General features: G+C 48.6%; 1 protein-coding gene across 6 annotated transcripts in view; it reads left to right on the top strand.

Annotated features, from left to right (window-relative positions):
• The window catches only part of ZDHHC3 (zinc finger DHHC-type palmitoyltransferase 3), a 59551-nt gene that overhangs the window by 3022 nt on the left and 37324 nt on the right, over positions 1-19205 (top strand). For all 6 annotated transcript variants that reach the window (XM_040246775.1, XM_040246776.1, XM_040246774.1 and 3 more), the window contains exon 2: positions 18001-18330. In XM_040246775.1, coding sequence (XP_040102709.1) covers positions 18025-18330 — 306 coding nt within the window. In that variant the 5' untranslated portion in view covers positions 18001-18024. The remainder of the gene's footprint in view (positions 1-18000; positions 18331-19205) is intronic.

The raw sequence follows: 19205 nt of genomic DNA, 5'->3' as shown, positions 1-19205 counted from the left end.
GAGCCCTTGGAGAAGGAAATGGCAACCCACTCCAGTTTTCTTGCCTGGGAAACCCTATGGACAGAGGAGCCTGGTGGGCTACAGTCCATGGAGTCGAAAGAGAGTCAGACACGACTGAGCAGCTAAACAACGTATTTGTTATGGGAGTGGTGATGCCATATAAGCTATAGTTAGTGTTAAGTCCGAAAGCAAGGAGTGTGTTCCTTTCTCTAGGGGAATGTTGAGGGTGGTGCTTGTAGGAAGCCCCTGTGTCTGTTTCAGCCAGCTCTTTTAGGTAAGGGGAAAGGTTACATACAGACCAAGTAGAGCTTAACTCAATGTAGGCGAGAGCCCTCAACAGCAGAGAAGGCCAGTGGATCTGGTAGAGAGGGCTGAGACAGGCATGGAGACCCAGATTCCAGCCACGTGCTTACTCCCAGAATAAATATCTAAGAAGCTCTTCAAACAATCAGGAAGCATTTGTTGGCATGCCTGTGTGTCCCTAGTGTCCCCGTGGGCCTGAAGTGATAAGGAAACTGCAAACACACACCTGCCTAAGAGAAGCTGAAGATTGTATTCTAACCAGGGAGCTCAGGCTCTTGAACAGGAACAAGACAATAAACTAAAGTGCTCACTTGAGGCAAATGGCAGTTAGATGAGAGACCTGCCTAGAATGAGGTGCTAATTGGGCAGGCCAGGCATCAAGGGCAACAGGTAAAGAGTTGCTGTTAGCCACCGGCAGCAACAATAACTTTACAGCTATAGAGGAAATCTGTCCCACCTACCCTTGTTAATTACAGCAATAAAAGTCAGTTTAGGGGAGAGCTTGGGGCAGTGCTGAGTCCATGGTGCTGAAATTGCAGAGAGCTCTTAAAAGAGAGCTCTTAAGATCTCAGCAAGGGAACACTATTCCTGGTCTTAAGCAGAGGAAGCCAAGTTTGGGGCCTTTTTCTTTGCATTCTTCCACTTAGCAAACCAGAGCACCAGAAAAGCAAAAGTGAGCTATTGCTGGGGACTGCCCTGGCAGACCAGTGGTTAAGACTTTGCCTTCCGAGGCAGGGGATGCGAGTTCATATCCCTGGTCAGGGAGCTAGGATCCCGCATGCATTGTGGCCAGAAAACCAAAACATACAAAAAAAAAAAAGAAACAGTACTGTGACAAATTCAATAAAGACTTTTAAAAAATGGTCCACATCAAACCAATCTTTACCAAAAAAAAAAAAAAGAGCTATTGTTTTCTCTGTAGCTCTGTTTCCTTTAAACACTTTGCACTTGTCCTGCCTTGCCTTGTCTTAAAGAACACTCAGTATAAATAACCTGCCACAGGCCAGCAGGTCTGTCTGTCTCGCTGTTGTAGAAACCATGCCTTGTGATTCCAGTGATAGGAAAATTGATGGGAATACACGGGTAAAGCTTATTCTACTGTAGAGGAAGCGTCTTCCTGTGTGCTTCATTTTAAGAGGGTGGCAGGGTGCTTCGCATGTCTTTCATGAGGGCATGTAGTATGAGAAAGGGGCACTCGTGGGTCCTGATGAGCCTATCTAGAAACATTTAAACACACGTACATCCCGGTTGGCTACAGTCCATGGGGTCACAGAGTCGGACATGACTGAGCCACCGACGCACACACACCCGCCCCGGTGAAGGTGTAAAGTCTGGCCAACGACCTGTTGGGGGAACTAAGGAGGCTAATACCACTCCACCTCGGGTTTCTTCCTGTTCTGTCTGTTTGTTTTGTTTTTCATTTTTAAATCGTTTCCAGAGATAAATGACCAGGTTATTACTGGCTCTCAACTGTAAAGGTAAGAAGACCACCTTGCATGTCCCACCTACTCCAGTCATTCATCTAGGCAATGTGAGGAAATATCAGGAAAACTGCCTCTTTTCATAGTTTCCTCCAAATTAAATGGGCTTCCCTGGTGGCTCAGTGGTAAAGATTCTGCCTGTAATGCAAGAGACACGAGTCCGATCCCTGGGTCAGGAAGATCCCCTGGAGAAGGGAATGTCTACCCACTCTAGTTTTCTTGCCTGGAGACTCCCATGGACAGAGGAGCCTGGTGGGCTGCGGTCCACGGAGTCACAAAGAGTCGGACATGACTGAGCACTCTTAGACACACTCCGAGGTGTAACCATTCAGCTGTGTAGAGACTTGCTGATTGAACTCTTCAAATTTTCTGGTCAGTTTGAGACAGGAATACCTCCTGTACAGGGTCAGTGATTGAAATGCCCTTGGGTAGGATTGGTTTTTCACCTTTGGACAGTGGCCCTAGGGGGACAAGTACAGTTGTGGCTGCAGTTCCCTTGCAGTAAGTTTGGACTTTGTACAGAGCGTGCATTTCTAAGTCAAGAAGAGTAGCAGAGCATCTTGAAAGACGGGTTGGCTAGGAAGATAATGATCTATGCTGGAAAGACTATTGGGCATCTCTCCCAGTGAGCCAGACCTTGCCACTAACTTCCTTTGTGACTTTGAGCAGGTCAAGCTCTCTAAACCTCATTTTACACGAAAATGACCTCTCTTAGCAGGTTATAGAAGTCCCAGTAGATCTTGGATTTACAGACATTTAAACATTGAAAAGTGGTCATGTTTAACTTTATATTTTAAGACTTTTCTTTGACCACTTTCTAATGTTTGATGTATTTTAATAGTGCTTTTCCCACTCCACAAAACATTAAATGAAAGAACAAAGGAAGCGGTAATTACATGCCATATTTCATTGAAAAAATTGAACATGCTCAGGAAAATTGCTAACGGTTGTCGGTGGGTTTCTTTCTGAATATTAACAAAGAATAGGGATAGGACATTAAAGGATACTTTTGATAATTTTTTTAAGAATCCAAGAAATTAACAGAGATGTTGAATTTGTTCCTGAGAACAGAGAAATCAGAATCTGAGCCCTGCAGCAGACCTTAGCAGTCAGCTTAGTCTTCCCTCTTACTTTATGGATAAGGAGATGGAGCCCATGGAGGGTAACTGTCTTACCCCAAATTGTGAGTTAGTGAGCAGCAAGGTGCAGAGTAGAATTCTGGCAGCCTGACTCCAAACCGAGTCTTCATTCCACTTTAGTCTGTCTCCAAAGCCCTCCAACAGTTCATCACCTGGCAGGCAGGGGCGGTGGACATGTGAGGCCTTGCTTCCTCAGGCCAGACTCCTCCAAGGCCCTGCTCTTGCAGGACTTACAGGGCTTGGGGTGAGTGGAATCAGCAGGGACCCTCCTTGAAGCCTGGCACAATGGTCACAACTGGTTTTCTCTTCTCCTTCCTTAATTCGTCTTTCAGATCCCTCCAAGCACTTTTGCTTTTAGTCCCTAAAAAAGCCAAGTTTTTGCCTGGGTGATGTCACAGAGGCTGCGTCTGCGCATGGCACAATGTGGGACTGGGTGCCATTTTCAACACCCTCAGGTGGGACCCTTTGCTGGGTGCTCTCAGCCTAGCATGGGTGGGCTTTCCCCCCAAATAAGCAGCGTGCTGGAACTTGGCCCTCCCGGAAGTGTCCCCCAGCAGAAGCAGACTTTAGGGCCTCAATCTTAGGGTGACTCTTCTGGCTGAAGCTCCATAGTCCTCCTGCTCCCTCAGTTAAGGCAGGACCAGTCTTCTGAACGTCGGTTGGAGTTCAGCCAAGGCCCCACCTTAGGGCCCAAAATGCTTACATTCAGCTCTGTGGTCTGTGAACAGCGCTGCGCGTGGCCCACGCGATAGTGCCATCTCTGCTGTGACCATGTGTGGGCAAGAGATTGAAACTGTAAGTAAGCCAGGGGCACGGGCAGAAACACCACCACCCCTCCCTATCCCCATTCTGCTGCTAGTTAATGGGCAACGTTAACGATCGCAGAGGGCAGTTAGAGGTAGGCTCTGGAATGAGAACAGGCTTGGGAGTGTATCCTGTCTCCACTGCCCCCTAGCAGGGTTTCTCTTGTTTCATCGCTCGGTTCACGTCCAGCTCTTTGCGACCCCATGGCCTGTAGCCCACCAGGCTCCTCTGTCCATGGAATTTCCCAGCAGTGTGAACATAGGCTAATCGTCCCTAAAAGAGGGTGGGAAAGTGCGTGCTTATCCTACAAGGTAGGACGGGAGGCTCGAGCAGGCTGAGCCGTGTCCAGCATACAGCCCAGTGGGTGAGACCTTCAGTGAGAGTCAGGGCCCTGCTCTGCTTCCCACGTGGCCTGTGCTGGGGCAGCAGCCGAGCCAGATGCTCATCTCGGAACCTACCCTGACAGAGGCCAAGGGCAGGTGTCAGGTGAGACCATTCACCTGATTTCAGAGGGTTCCACGTACTTAGAGAGTGTCAAACTGGCTGACAGATAGTAATTGGCTAGCTAAATCAGTTAGGTGCTTTTGCCTTTTTAAAGGTTTTCCCTGCTGGGTGGCAGGCTTCCTGGAAGGAGGGTTAATGGAGGGTGAGGCACATAAGCAACCGGGAGATGATGTTCAGTCGCTCCGTCGTGTCTGACTCTGCGACCCCGTGGACTGTAGCCCGCCAGGCTCCTCTGTCCATGGGGTTTCCCAGGCAAGAATGCCAGAGCGGGTTGCCGTTTCCTTCTCCAGAGGATCTTCCCGACCCAGGGGTAGAACCCGCACTGGCAGATAGAGTCTTCACCTCTGAGCCACCGGGGAAGCCCGATTAGTCGATATCATCCATTAGACCTAGAAAGGAAGTTAGCCACCTCTCTAACTGTTTTATGGAAACCAGCTGACTCCCTGAGCTTCGATTCTTTATCCATCTGTAGAGGAGCCTGGGCTAGAGGCTGGAAGGCGTCAGCCAGTCCCAGCAGTCTCTTCCCGAAAGGCTGTGGATTTGAGGGCCGGGTGCTGTGCGCCATTAAAGAGACAGCCCATTGGCAGTGAAATGACTCACAGGAGAAAGAAGGCTCCTTTTTTTTTTTTTCCAACAGTATTATAAGCTCCTAGGAGTGGAAGGAAAGTCTGCTTAGGGTCATTTCTCAGGTTCTTAAAAGAGAGCCACAAAGTTTAGAGAACTGGTCGTCCGCAGTCACTTGAAAGATAACATTAAAGCCAAGTTTCATTTCATGCAGTGACCTCTCCTTAGCACCATGAAATGTGTGCGAGGAAGTAGGAAGCAGGACTCGAGTATTCTGCTTGGTCATTCTCCTGGCCCCCTCTTGCAAAAAAGCAAGAAAAGAGAGAGAGAGAAAGGAAAGGCAGCCACGTACCGTTTTCAAAATGTGGTCTGTGGAGGCAGGCAGAGCTGGTTTTGGATCCTGGTTTTCTCTGACCTGGCGAATATTATTAAAAGCCTTTCCACCCCCCTGTCCGTCTCTACGATGACTAATAAAAGCTGCTGTGCTAGGCTGGCGTGAGCGCTGAGAGCTGCCGCTTCGTGAGCCTCCTCGATCTTAACGGGCACGCGGTTACTGTTAGTGCCCACCGCCGTTCTTCATCTGAAAGCAGAAGAATTCGACTAAAATCTATTAGATGGTCTTTATGGTTCTTCCTCACTGTGAAATTCTGACTCAGATAGCAATTGTTTTTATCAGTTGATCTTATGCGTGGTCTTGTTTTAATATTTTTCTCATCGTGGCAACATACGATAAAACATGCCCATAAAAAACAGTGAATGTGTTACCCAGATGAATGGTAGTTTCTACTGATTCCCAGCGTTTCTGACATGGATTGTGTGTGTGTGTGCCTGTGTTAGTTTTTCATTTGAGTCCGACTCTTTGCGACTCCATGGACTGTACCTGCCAGGCTCCTCTGTCCATGGGATTCTCCAGGCCAGAATACTGGAGTGGGTTGCCATTCCCTTCCCCAGGGGATCTTCCCAACCCGGGGATCGAATTCAGGTCTCCCTCATTGCAGGCAGATTCTTTACCATCTGAGCCACCAGGGAAGCCCATGACATAGATTATGTCATCCTATCTGTGGGTGTGGGTGTGTTTTTTTTTTTTTTTTAATAGATCCGGAAAGCCTAGAGGCAGTACACCAGCCAGTTTTGGTACAGTAGTACTCAGCTGTAGTAAGCGGAGGAACTGTTAGCCTCCATGAGTTTTCAAATCCAAAACTTTTTTCTGAAATGGAGACTCATTGTTGGAAGTGTGAGTTTGTGCATGAGTGGGTTTTATAAGAAGGTGTCTGATTATGAGACAAGAAGGCCACTTTAGCTTACCGACCACTTCCTGGTTCCCTCAGTGAATTTTAGTGGGTATAGGATTTGCTTTTCAGGTGTGATGTGTTTCTTTTTTTTCTTTCTTCCTCTCTCTCTCCCTCCCCGCTCCTTCCTCCCCTCCCTCTTTCCCTCCTTTCCTTTCTTTTCTTCTGTTTTTGTTGAAGTTAAGTATAACAGAGACAGGAGGCCGGCAGGGGAAGCCAGACCCTCTTATAGAGAGACACAGTGTAGACCCCCTTGGTCAAGACCCAGAAGAGGCCAGCAGCTCTGCCTGTCTGGATGCCTTCCTGGCTTGGCAGGGTACAGTGCCAAGGGGAAGATAAGGCACCTTGCCTTTGGACCACACGCCTACCTTTGGGAAAAACTTGAGCGACTCTTCCTGGTTCTTTCTGAAGCATTTCAAACATAGTGCTGCGTGGCTCATTCTTTTTCTGAGAATCATCTAAACATGGGCATAAAATTTACAATCCTTTTGGGTCCGTATGCAAATTAACCGAAATTGTAAGTAAAGAAATAGATAAATCCGTTTTTTACTTGATCAGATTCTTTTCCAAAGCTTCCAGGGAGTGGACCTTTTATTCATCTTTGCAGTTGCAGGGCTGGCTTGTGAATACTTTCCTACTTGAAGTTCATTCTTGTAAAACATGAGAATCTGTTCTGAATCTGTACAGTTCCAAGATCTGCTTGTATGCTGTGCTTAAATGCACGTGCATACATGAGAGTGTGAGTGGGTGTGGTGTTTTCGGAAGGGAATCCTCACAAAGTTCTTTGAATTGCTTGTAGGACTTTGGTTTAGATCTAGCTAAGCCATGTGTGTGCATGTGTGTGCGTGTGTGTGTGTCTGTCAGTGTGTGTGTGTCTGTGTGTGTCTGTCAGTGTGTGTGTGTGTGTGAGTGTGTGTGTGTGTGTGTGCATGTATACGTGTGCATGTATCTGTGCGTGAACACTCAGGCATATCTGACTCTTTTCGACCCCATGGACTGTAGCCCGCCAGGCTCCTCTGTCCGTGAGATTTCCCAGGCCAGAATACTGAAGTGGGTTGCCATTTCCTTCTCCAGGGGATCTTCCTGACCCAGGCATCAAACCCACATCTCTTGTGTCTCCTGCATTGGCAGGCGGGTTCTCTACCAACTGAGCCACCAGGGAAACCCATGACTTTAGTGTAATATCTTGGCTCACGAAAACAGCTGGCAATCTGAGAGGGTCTGGGGTTCTTTGGATATTCACTAGATCAAGAACAGCAGGCATCTGGGGCTCTGATAACCTGGCACTGAGCTTCATGCCTTTGCCCCTTGTTCACAAAGCGTGGACTTTTGGTCAGTTTCTTAGGCCAGGTGATAGATTTAGAAGGATTTGCCCCTCACTCAACAAATAATGATTAATGGAACTTCCCTGGTGGTCCAGTGGCTAACCAGGGGGCCTGGGTTCAGTCCCTTGTCAGGGAACTAGATCCCGCATGCCACAACTGAGACCTGGGGCAGCCAAATAAATATTTTTTAAAAATATGTAAAGTGATTAACTACAGGCATATAGCTGGATTCTGCCTGTCACTAAGCGTCAACACTGGGCCAGGCCAGGAGTCTCGCTGTGGGCCACAGTGGAATGGGGCCTGTGAGCTTCGCCTTTGAGTCGCCACTTTGAGTCACCACTTTGAAACCCTTTGAGCTGCCCAGCCGTGGATAGGCAGCATGGACCTAGTCCTGAGGGCTATACTGCAAGGGCTCACGGGACCGTCGGTGGCATCTCACTAAGTACAGTTTCTTCTGCTCATCTGGATTTGTGGAAGGGCACAGTTGTGGTCAAGCATAAGGAAGCACAGTGTTACAGTTGAATCTGGGGGCCATTCTCTGGGCCAGAAGCAGTAGCGTTTGGGGGACGTTAGCCCTCGTATCGGTCATTTCCTGATTTTTGCTTCTGAATCTCCAAGAAGGAAGATGAGGTGATCTCCTGAGACTGCCCACACACTGCCCCCAGCGCAGAGCTCGGGTCGTCCTTCTGGACACCATCTGCCTTATCTCTGGGAGCTCCAGGACACCTGCGACTCTCTCCGCTTTACTCCCGTGGCCTCAAGGCTTCCTCCTTTCACCTTCCTGGCCCTGGGGTGCACTCCTCTGTCGGGAGGGAAGAACGGTTACTTTGGGCTTGAATTACTAACCTGTGAGAAAGCCGTCTCTCTTTATTTTAATTACCGTGGTTCATGCCTTTGTATTCTTTTTAAAACATGGTTATTTCTTTGCTTGGCTACATCAGGTCTTAGCTGGGGCCCGGGATCGCCGTTGCGCCATGTGGGGTCTTCCGTTGCACAACAGACTCCCTAGTTGTGGCGCACGGGCTCAGCAGTTGTGGGGCTCTGGCTTAGCTGCCCTCGGCATATGGGGTCCCAGTTCCCCAACCGGGGATCGAACCCACGTCCCCTGCACTGAAAGGTGATTCTTAACCCCCGGACCATCGGTGGTTAAGCCATCTATTTTTAATGCTACAAAACCCTTGACCAAAAAAATACAATTTTATTAAATTTCCCAGACTTGCATTTTTGACAGATTAAAAGGTTTGTGGTAACTCTGCCTTGAGCAAAGTCTGCTGGTATCATTTTCCAGCAACATTTCCTCTCTGTATCACATTGTGGTAATTCTTGCGATATTTCAAGCTTTTTCATCATTATTGTATTTTCTGCGGTGATCTGTAATCAATGATCTTTGATGTTACTACTGTGACACTCTGAAGGCTCAGTCAGTCAGTTCAGTCGCTCAGTTGTGTCTGACTCTTTGCAGCCCTCATGGACTGCAGCACACCAGGCTTGCCTCTCCATCACCAACTCCTGGAGCTTGCTCAAACTCGTGTCCATTGAGTCGGTGATGCCATCCAACCATCTCATCCTCTGTCATCCCCTTCTCCTCCTGCCTTCAGTCTTTCCCAGCATTAGGGTTTTTTCCAAGGAGTCAGTTCCTCACATCAGATGGCCAAACTATTGGAGTTTCAGCTTTAGCATCAGTCCTTCCAGTGAATATTCAGGACTGATTTCCTTTAGGATAGACTTGTTTGATCTCCTTGCAGTCCTTAGGACTCTCAAGATCTTCTCCAACACCACAGTTCAGAAGCATCAGTTCTTTGGTGCTTAGCTTTCTTTATAGTTCAACTTTCACATCCATTCATGACTATTGGAAAAACCATAGCTTTGACTAGATGGACCTTTGTTGGCAAAGTAACGTCTCTGCTTTTTAATATGTTGTCTAGGTTTGTCATAGCTTTTCTTCCAAGGAGCAAGTGTCTTTTAATTTCATGGCTGCAGTCACCATCTGCAGTGATTTTGGAGCCCAAGAAAATAAAGTCTGTCACTGTTTCCATTGTTTCCCCATCTATTTGCCATGAAGTGATGGGACCAGATGCCAGGATCTTTGTTTTTCGAATGTTGAGTTTTAAGCCAACTTTTTCACTCTCCTCTTTCACTTTCATCAAGAGGCTCTTTAGTTCTTCTTCGCTTTCTGCCATAAGAGTTGTGTCATTTGTGTATCTGAGATTATTGATATTTCTTCCGGCGATCATGATTCCAGCTTGTGCTTCATCCAGCCCGGCATTTCACATGATATACTCTGAATATAAGCTAAATAAGCAGGGTCACAATATACAGCCTTGATGTACTCCTTTCCCAATTTGGAACCAGTCTGTTGTTCCACGTCTGGTTCTAACTGTTGCTTCTTGACCTGCATTCAGATGTCTCAGGAGACAGGTCAGGTGGTCTGGTATTCCCATCTCTTGAAGAATTTTCCACAGTTTGTTGTGATCTACACAGTCAAACACTTTGGCGTAATCAATAAAGCAGAAGTCGATGTTTTTCTGGAATTCTCTTGCTTTTTCGATGATCCAGTGGCTGTTGGCAATTTGATCTCTGGTTCCTCTGCCTTTTCTAAATCCAGCTTGAACATCTGGAAAGTTCTTAGTTCACATACTGTTGAAGCCTGGCTTGGAGAATTTTTAGCATTACGCACTTGATCTTAGCCAAAAGGCCGAGAAGCGATGAATTTTCAGCATTATGTTGCTAACGTGTGAAATGAGTGCAATTGTGTGGTAATTTGAGCATTCTTTGGCATTGCCTTTCTTTGGGATTGGAATGAAACTGACCTTTTCCAGTTCTGTGGCCACTGCTGAGTTTTCCAAATTTGCTGGCATATTGAATGCAGCTCTTTGGCAGCATCATCTTTTAGGATTTGAAATAGCTCAGCTGGAGTTCCATCACCTCCACTAGCTTTGTTCCTAGTGATGTTTCCTAAGGCCCACTTGACTTTGCATTCCAGGATGTCTGGCTCTAGGTGAGTGATCACACCATCATGGTAATCTGGGTCATACAGATCTTTTTTGAATAGTTCTTCTGTGTATTCTTGCCACCTCTTCTTAATATCTTCTGCTTCTGTTAGGTCCATACCATTTCTGTCCTTTATTGTGCCCATCTTTGCATGAAATGTTCCCTTGGTATCTCTAATTTTCTTGAAGAGATTTGTAGTCTTTCCCTGAAAGGCTCAGATGGTAGCGTTTTTGGTTTTTTTAGCAGTAATGTATTTTTAATTAAGATATGCACATTGTTTTTTAGAAATACTATTGCACACTTAATAGACTACAAGATAGTATAAAAATGACTTTTATATGTACTGGGGACCCAAAACTTCATAGGCTCACTTTGGTGTAATACTCACTTTGTTGAAGTGGTCTTGAACCAAGCCCACAGTATACTAGCTCTGGCTGTAATTAAAATTGCAAAATGATCACTGCTCTCAGTCTTTCTTTGGAAAACTGGTAAGCCCTTACAAGAAGAGAAAACCTAGTTCCTCCAAAGCAGAGCTGAGGCCTGTTGCCTTGGTGCCTCCCTGGGCTCGATGGCCTCTCGTCTCAGGGCCCTCTCGTTTGTCTTGCCCGTCTCTGCTGGCATCGCCTTGCTAGAGTGCGGACATGTTCTCCTCACAACTTTCCTCAGAAGCTTTAGTGGTTCACCAGAACCTCCAGGGTGAACTCCCAATTCATGAAATCCAGGCCTTCTAAAACACAACCTACTCCCTCCTTTTAAAGCTACACTGTTCCCAACAAAGCCCGCATATGCGCATGCTCACGCATCCAGGCCTGGACGCCCAGCCCCCCAGCACTGCCCTCTCCACCCAGGTCCACCCGCCCCCTTGACTCTGTCTGAGCAGCACACCTCACCTAGCTCCATGCCCTGCTCTCATCCCTCCCCTCTGAAGTCCTTGCTTCAGAGAAGTCTGTTTATCTCCGTTCTGGGTTGTGTGTGGGGCAGGGGTCGGGTTTGGGATTTTTGGGGGGGTACTGTTTGCCCCTCTGTTGTGCTGTTTATTAGACACCTATGTGTTAGGATTATCATGGGGCAGGTCTGTCTGGTTTGTGAAGGAGCCGTTGATTCGAGCACTCACTCATGCCATATACCAAGATACAAAGCTAAACAAAATGGGACTTGCAGTTTAGTAGAAAAAAGCAGATGGGACTGGTCGTACCAGATTGGGGGCTGTGGGAGGGCAGGGCAGGGCCCAACCAGAGCAGCTCACAGACAATTGTCCTCATCCCCACTGGGTGTGCGCGCCCCACACAGCTCCTAGCGCTTAGTGGTTGCTCCATGCATTTTGAGTTGAAATGAAGAGAGGGGGCTTGAGCGAACAGGGGCCAGGGCATGGGGTGCAGAGGGCAGGGAAGGAGACTGCAGGAAGTGGCCCCTTCTGAGTGAGGTCTGAGCAGGCTGGCCGGAGGGGTGCAGGGGCTGCGGGGACCCACTAGCCACCCTGTGGGCCTGCCCTCTAGGCTGAGCCGCCAGTCCTGCCCGTTTCTGCTCACACGAGGACTCATGTCGGGAGTGGGTCTTTGACCAAGAGCCTCAGCCCCAAGGATTGATATTTCTCTAACTGGAAAAGGAAACGAGCGCCGTGTTCACCTGGTGTCCATTGCTCTTATAGCAGCAGGATGAAGGGAATGTGTACAGTTTGCGTTTCATGGTGGGTTTTCCCCTACATTTCTCAAATTTTCAGTTGGCTGACATAAGGAAAGGACACCGAAAGCTCAGCTTCTCTGTACACTGGCGCTGATTCGATTCTTGGGGACTGAGATTTGGGTGAAGTAGAAATGAGTGACTTTATTGCTTCCCCAGGCAAAAGGGGACACAGCAGGCTTGTGCCCTCAAAACCGTGTGTCCCAGCTTAGGGAAGATAGTGAGAAGTTTATCATAGGAATTGTTCAAAGAGGGCCTGGTCAGCTCGTGGACATTTCTTCTGATGGGTTGGTGGTGAGGTCCAGTAGCAGTCAACATCGTCACCTTTCAGGTCCAGCTTGTCTGGGGTCTGCATGCTTGTGGGCAGCCTACTATTACCATTTCCCACCTGGAGGGTTCAGCATCTGCAGACTAGCTCAAAGTTACTGTGTATGTATCCTGCGATGGGGAAGCAGGACTCCACTCCAAGGCTGCCCTTGGCTGTTTGCTCCTCCCTGGTCTCACATCCTCTCCCTTCCCTGATTAACAACTGCATGAACCTGCCCCTTGGAACTCAGAGAAGGTCCTGGAGGCTGAGTGAAGGCTGTTTCCTGTAATCAGAGAAATGGGGGGACACAGGCCTTGTGCCCAGGAGCCCCACAGGGCCCTGCTCAGTATCAGAAAGCTGCTTCCGTTGCTTTTGGAGGGGCTGGGGGTAAAGTAAGGTTTTTAGAGCAGCATGTCTTCCTGGGTTTTGACTGGACTACTCAAAGCTCTAAAGTGTGGGTTGGAACATGCTCTTCAGTTCAGCTTAGTGTCTGGCTCTGCACGTGCAGCCTTGCTGGGGTCCTTGCCTGGATCTCAGGCTCCCACTCACCAGTGAGGGGCAGAGCAAACACAGCACCTCTGTCCAGCCTTTGGTCTCACGTGGTCTGAAGGTGAAACATCTGGAACCACGAGTACGAGTCACAGCCCCTCCATCACGGTCCTGTCGGGGGCACCCTCCACCGTCTGGGTCACAGCCACAGCCCTGAGAGTAGCCACACGCGGCCTCCGGGAGGGGGGCCTAGGACCACGCATCTCACGCATCTTCCTCTCGAACTCATGTAACGAACACAGGTCATAGATGGTTACTATGTGCCAGGCCCTGGGCTAATGGAAAGGCAAGGCTCCCCACCCACAAGCACTGTGTGGTAGGAGAGCATAGCAAGTGTCCTCTAAAGGCCTGTTACCTGAAGTGAATACCTTTCTTTTATAAACAAGTCTAGCAAGACTTAGTTTTATTTGCTTTTCCAGCCCACAGCCAATGAGCAGTAGTACATAAAGGGTATATTGGGGGTAGCGGTAGACACAGAAATGACAGCCAGGAATGGAGGGGGAAGACGAAGAGCCACAGGAAGGAGAAACCCAGAATTAGAATTGGAATAGTCTGCACAGGCCGGTTGGTTAAAACCGAGAGCACAGTGACTCTCTGGCCCCCTGAGGACATCAAGACCTAACACACTCCAGTAACTGATGTTCCCAGTAATGACTAAATCATTCCAAAGAAATGGATGGTTACTGTACTTAGGACAAAAGCAGTTATAATATATATTTTCTGTTGTTTTTAATTTTACTTTTAAGATTTCCAACTTAACCATCCAAATGGTTAAAATGTGTTTCTGCTTAGGAGCAAACCACAGTTGCCTGGGACATTTACTTATGTGGAAGGACCTGTGCCTCAGGAAAACCACACATATGGGACACAACTCAGGTTTAGACAGGTCATCACCATATGACTGGTGGTGGCTCAGCCGGTAAAGAATCTGCCTATGATGCAGGAGACCCAGGTTTGGTCCCAGGGTTGGGAAGATCTCCTGGAGAAGGAATAGCTACCCACTCCAGTATTCTTGCCTGGAGAATCCCATGGACAGAGGAGACTGGCAGGCTACAGTCCATGGGGTGGCAAAGAGGCGGACATGACCGAGCAACTTCACTATCACTTTTCACAATAAGAATGAGCAGTTGTCAGAGGACAGATAGGATACAGTCAACTACTCTGAAAATGTACTCACTGCAAGTATATAAGTTGTAGAAGTGTTGCTCTGAATTTGTCTGTTTCCATCAGAGCTCTTGGGTGAGTACACATGTGTCAGTGAGAAGTACTGTTTTGAAAGGAATCTTTTTTTCTGAGTGGTAGGTCTCAACAGGGGCTTAAAATAGTTAGTAAATTGTGTTGTCAACAGATGTGCTGTCGGTCCAGCTTTGCTTCCGTTTACAAAGCGCAGGCAGAGTAGATCCAGTGTGAGCCTTAAGGACCTTGGGATTTTCAGAATGGCGAATGAGCATTGGCTTCAACTTCAAGTCACCAGTTTACTTAGCCTCTGACAAGAGAGTCAGCCTGTCCTTGGAAGCTTTGAAGTGAGGTATTGACTTCTCCTCTCACGCTATAGGAAGTCCTAGACGGCATCTTCTCCCAACAGAAGGCTGTTTCGTCTACACTGGAAATTTGTTCTTTAGCGTAGCCACCTCCATGAATTATCTCAGCTGGATCTTCTGGATAACGTGCTGACCTAGCTGCTAGCTGCTTCACCTTTCGCTTTTATGTTATGGAGATGGCTTCTTAACTTACACTTCATGAATCAAACTCTGCCAAGCTCAGACTTTTCTTCTGCAAAGCAGCCTCACCTCTCGAAGCCTTCACATAAATGAAGGTTCTGAATTAGGCTTTTGCTTGCAGGAATGTTACGGCTGGTTTGATCTTCCACCCAGAGCACTAAAGCTCTCTCCACCTTGGCAGTAAGGCAGTTTCGCTTTTTTATCATCTGTGTGTTCACTGGAGTAGCACTTTTCGTTTTCTTCAAGAACTTTTCCTTTGCATTCACAACTTGACTATTTCATGCAAGAAGCCTAGCTTTCCGGTCTGTCTCAGCTTTCGAAATGTCTTCTTTACTAAGCTTAATCATGTCTAGCTTTTAATTTAAAGTGAGAAGACATAGTACTCTTCCTTTCATTTGAACACTTAGAGGCCATTGGAGGCTGATTGATTGGCCTAATTTCAATATTATTGTATCTCAGGGAATAGAGAGGCACAGGGGGAGTTAGGCAAACAGCAGCGTCGTGGAGCAGTCAGAACACCAGATCATTCACCATTTACGTTTGCTGTCTTATATGGGGGGTAGTTCATGCTACCCTGAAACAACGAAATAGTCATATCAAAGATTGCTGATCTCAGGTCACCATAACAATAAAATAATAATGAAAAGGCTTGAAATGTCATGGGGATTACGAAAGTGTAGAGACTAAGTGAGCGGATGCTGTTGGAAAAATGACACCAATAGACTTGCTCAACACAGGGTTGCCACAGACATTCAATCTGCATTTCTTGTAGCGTAATAAAGTGAAGTGAAATAAAACAGGGCTTAGCTGTATTTTTTTTCAGTGAGTAACAACTATCCCAGAACCAGCAAATTTCTGTAAAGAGCCAGAGTAAATACTTGAAGCTAATGAGTCTTTCCATCACAGCTACTCAGCCTTGCCATTATAATGCAGAACAGACATAGACCCTATAATATGTGTAATCAAATAGTGTGGCAGTGATCCAGTAAAACCCTAGTGGTTTAGAGCTTAGACAGCAATCGTGGGGGCCTGGGTGATATGCATACAAATCAGTATGGCAACAGGAAAAACCAGGAGAACGCTTGGATTTGGACGTTGTCAAGATGGTGAGCCTTGATCAGCTCTTGAATCATAATGAAATTTCAGCTTTTCGTTTGTTGGGTTTGGGTTGTGCACAGTCTGGAAGTTTAGAATCTCCCTGCCATGGGTCAGCTCCGATAGCCCCGGTTCTCAATCTCCTGCTGCCCTTCTCTTCGATGCTGCAGACGGTATGTATCCCTGCATCTTCTAATGCCTCAAAGTCATCTCTGGCAACACTGATTGTCACTATCTTGTGAAGAGCACAAGGCTGCATTATTGGAAAATTCTGGTGAATGTGATAGTCACTCTGAATATTTGTTGAGTCAGTGTTCCTTTTTTTAAAATTTTTTTTTCAGTGTTCCTGTGGAAATGCACGCAATCCACATTACCTGCCTTTCAGCCATTAATTCCCTGCCAGCCTGGGAGGGGAGGCCCTGGCCTTATTCTTTCAGTATTAGTCTGCGCAACTTTTGACTCTGGGATGTCTGTCCCTTGAGTCATAGTTACTGTTCTCCCCTCTCAGCTTTCTGGACACGTCCTTACTTTTCATGACTGTACTATATTCAGCTCAGATCCTCTGTCTTCGCTGGGGGTGAGGGCAGTCGAGGAAGGAGGAAAACTGGGCAGAGGGCGAGGAGAAGCTGTTGTGAGCTCACTGTTCCTTCAGGAAAGCAGACAGAGCCAGTGCCGCTGTTGAGGGATTTCCTCTGCTGTGAAGGGACTCAAGTTCTCTACAGACTGTGTCACCAGCCTGCCTGCCTCGGAGACTGTGTTCCGGGGTGGTCCTTGGCTCCTATGTCTGGCAGAGAACTGGAGGCCACCACGGTTTCTGAGAAACCTGGTGGGTGAAGCGACAGGCCACAGAGTGTAAGATAAAGAGCCGGAGGAGGGGAGTCTGGACTTGCTGTCTTGCAGCGCATGCCGTGGACAGATAGACTTTGATAATTGAGTCTTAGTGATTTCATGGCTGTCTCCAGAGACTCGGCTGGAGCCTTGAGAGCGAGCACCTTGCTCGGCACATGCTTCTGGAGGAATGGATGTCTTTCCTAGAGAGAGGACGTGCACACCGTCTGTGATGTGTGCACAGACATCCATAGCGTCCATAGTTCCCTCGACCTTCACACCTACCCTGTCCTGAGGAGGGGCCTGGGGCTGGGGTATAGGGCTTGTCCTAGGTCGGGAGACCAGAACTCACCCAGCCCCACAGCCAGGGGGTGGGGAAACACCTCTGGGCTCGCTGGCCAACATTCCTACACTTTGCTTTGTCACCACAGGTAGAGCCTAACTCAGAGTCTCTTATCCCTGGAAAATTAACCATTTTGGCCAGAGGGCTAAAACAAGCTTGGCTTGTTTCTAGAACATTCCCCATGCTGCTGAGTGTTGTGCCTTTATTATTGGCTAGTGCACTACAGAGAACTAGAGCAGCTTAACCCTAGGCCTTCTGTCCTCCTACTCAAACCCAAAGAGCCTCAGCATGAGTCTTGGGTGAGTCCGCAGTGTAGAGGCAACAGTGTAACTGATGAAGAGTTTTTCCAGAGGGCCACCACCCACCCCCACTCCTTGTCTTGTAGGTCAAACTTTGAACATGTCTATTAGTCCTGCCTCCCATCTGGTGTACTACGTGTGTGCCTGCTGCTCTGGCTGACCTTGGGTGAAGTGTTTGCTTTTTTTTTTTTTTTTTTTAATTTATTTTTGGCCGTGCTGGTTCTCTGTTGCTGCAAGGGCTCTTGCTAGTTTGTGGCGCGCTGGGGCTACTCTCTAGTTGCGGGGCCCAGGCGTCTCACTGCACTGGCTGCTCTTGTTGCAGAGCACAGGCTTTAAGGTACACGGGTTTCCGTAGTTGGGGCCCCTGGGCTCTGGAGTGTAGGCTCAGCAGCTGCGGTCCACGGGCTTAGTCGCTCCGCAGCATGTGGGATCTTCCCAGACGAGGGATCAAACCCGCGTCTCCCGCACCGGCAGGTGGATTCTTTTACCACTGGACCACTAGGGAAGCTCGGCATTTGCCCTTTTCAAGCTCCCCCGCCTTTTGTTATCTGTCACGTGAAGGCTTTGGGCAAGGCGGCCCTGTCTCACAGAGGTTAACTTAGCTCTCAGGAGTAGGGACAATAACTCAACGTTGGAAATGAACAGAAGGTGTAGGCAGCTTTCCGATTAGAAGTTCACACCCAGATCCTCACGGCTCCCTTCGGAAAGGTAGCTTCACCAAGTCTCCCAGACGACCAGACCACGCCGCCATTTCTGGACCCTCCCCTCTCTCTTCCAGATGCCAGTATGGACAGAATAGTTTATGATGCTCCTCCCCGCCCACCACTTCCGAGACATTGAGCGGAAGCCGCAGTACCTCCAGCCGGAGAAGTGCATCCCGCCTCCCCACCCCCGTCCTGCGGGAGCCATGTGGTTCATCCGCGACGGCTGCGGCATCGCCTGTGCCCTCGTCACCTGGTTCCTGGTCCTCTACGCGGAGTTCGTGGTCCTCTTCGTCATGCTGATCCCGTCCCGGGACTATGTGTACAGCGTCATCAACGGGCTCGTGTTCAACCTGCTGGCCTTCCTGGCCCTGGCTTCCCACTGCCGGGCCATGCTGACGGACCCCGTGAGTATGTCTGGGCTCGTTTTCACCAGCCCGCACTCTCCTCCTCTGGCCCGGGCGTGGCCGCAGCCTGCATGTGCCCCCTGACCTTGGGGACGCGGAGAATAGGAGGGCCTGTTCTCTTTCCCGCGGGGGTGGGAAACTGGACTCGGGCCCCTGCAAGGGGACCCCGTCTGTGCCGCGGCCTGTCTGGGTTGGTTGAACAATACTGTCTGTACGTGGGTGTCTGCATGAATGGAGCCTTCCGTGGGAGGGGTCTGGCCAGGGCAAGCCCAGCCTCTGGTTAGAAAGGCACGGTGAGGGCCCCATGAGGCTGGGGCCGCATGATCCAAGCAGAAATCACGGTGCCCCTTGGGTGGGGTTGGGGCCTTCTAGTGAAGACAGGACTGGCGCTAGGTGGAGATGCAATTAAAGCCCTACCCAGGCCCAGAAACCTTCATGGCAGTGGCCTTTACCTCGCTTGGACGAGGCTCGTCTTTTCCTGAAAAGCTGGACAGGCCGGTTTCAGGCCGTGGCAGGCATCTCTCAGTGCATATCTGTGGGCAAAGCCACGGTTTTCTGGCCAAGGACTTAGCTAAATATACCAAGCTGTGCAAGTGGCTATTGAGTGTCGCCTACCCTGGTATTAAATCCTCCGTTCCCGCTCATTACTGTGTATGGGAAAAGCAAGAGAGTGCGTTATTTGATAAAGACCTTCTGTGGCTTAATTGTCTCAGTAGGAGGGACGCGTGTGTTTAAATTAGGAAAGGGAAAGCTCTCTGAATGGCAGTGGCCCCGGCCACACAGATCTTGATTCTCTGAGTCCCGGGGAAGGCACAGTCAAAATGCTGGGTCCTGAACTAGTTCACTTCTCGAAGAGCTCCACTTCCTGCTGGTTT

Source organism: Oryx dammah, unplaced genomic scaffold (genome assembly GCF_014754425.2).
Source record: "Oryx dammah isolate SB20612 unplaced genomic scaffold, SCBI_Odam_1.1 HiC_scaffold_9, whole genome shotgun sequence".
NCBI classification, from domain to species: Eukaryota; Metazoa; Chordata; class Mammalia; order Artiodactyla; family Bovidae; genus Oryx; species Oryx dammah.
Note: the sequence above shows the minus strand (reverse complement) of the source record. Positions and strands in the feature narration are given on the sequence as shown.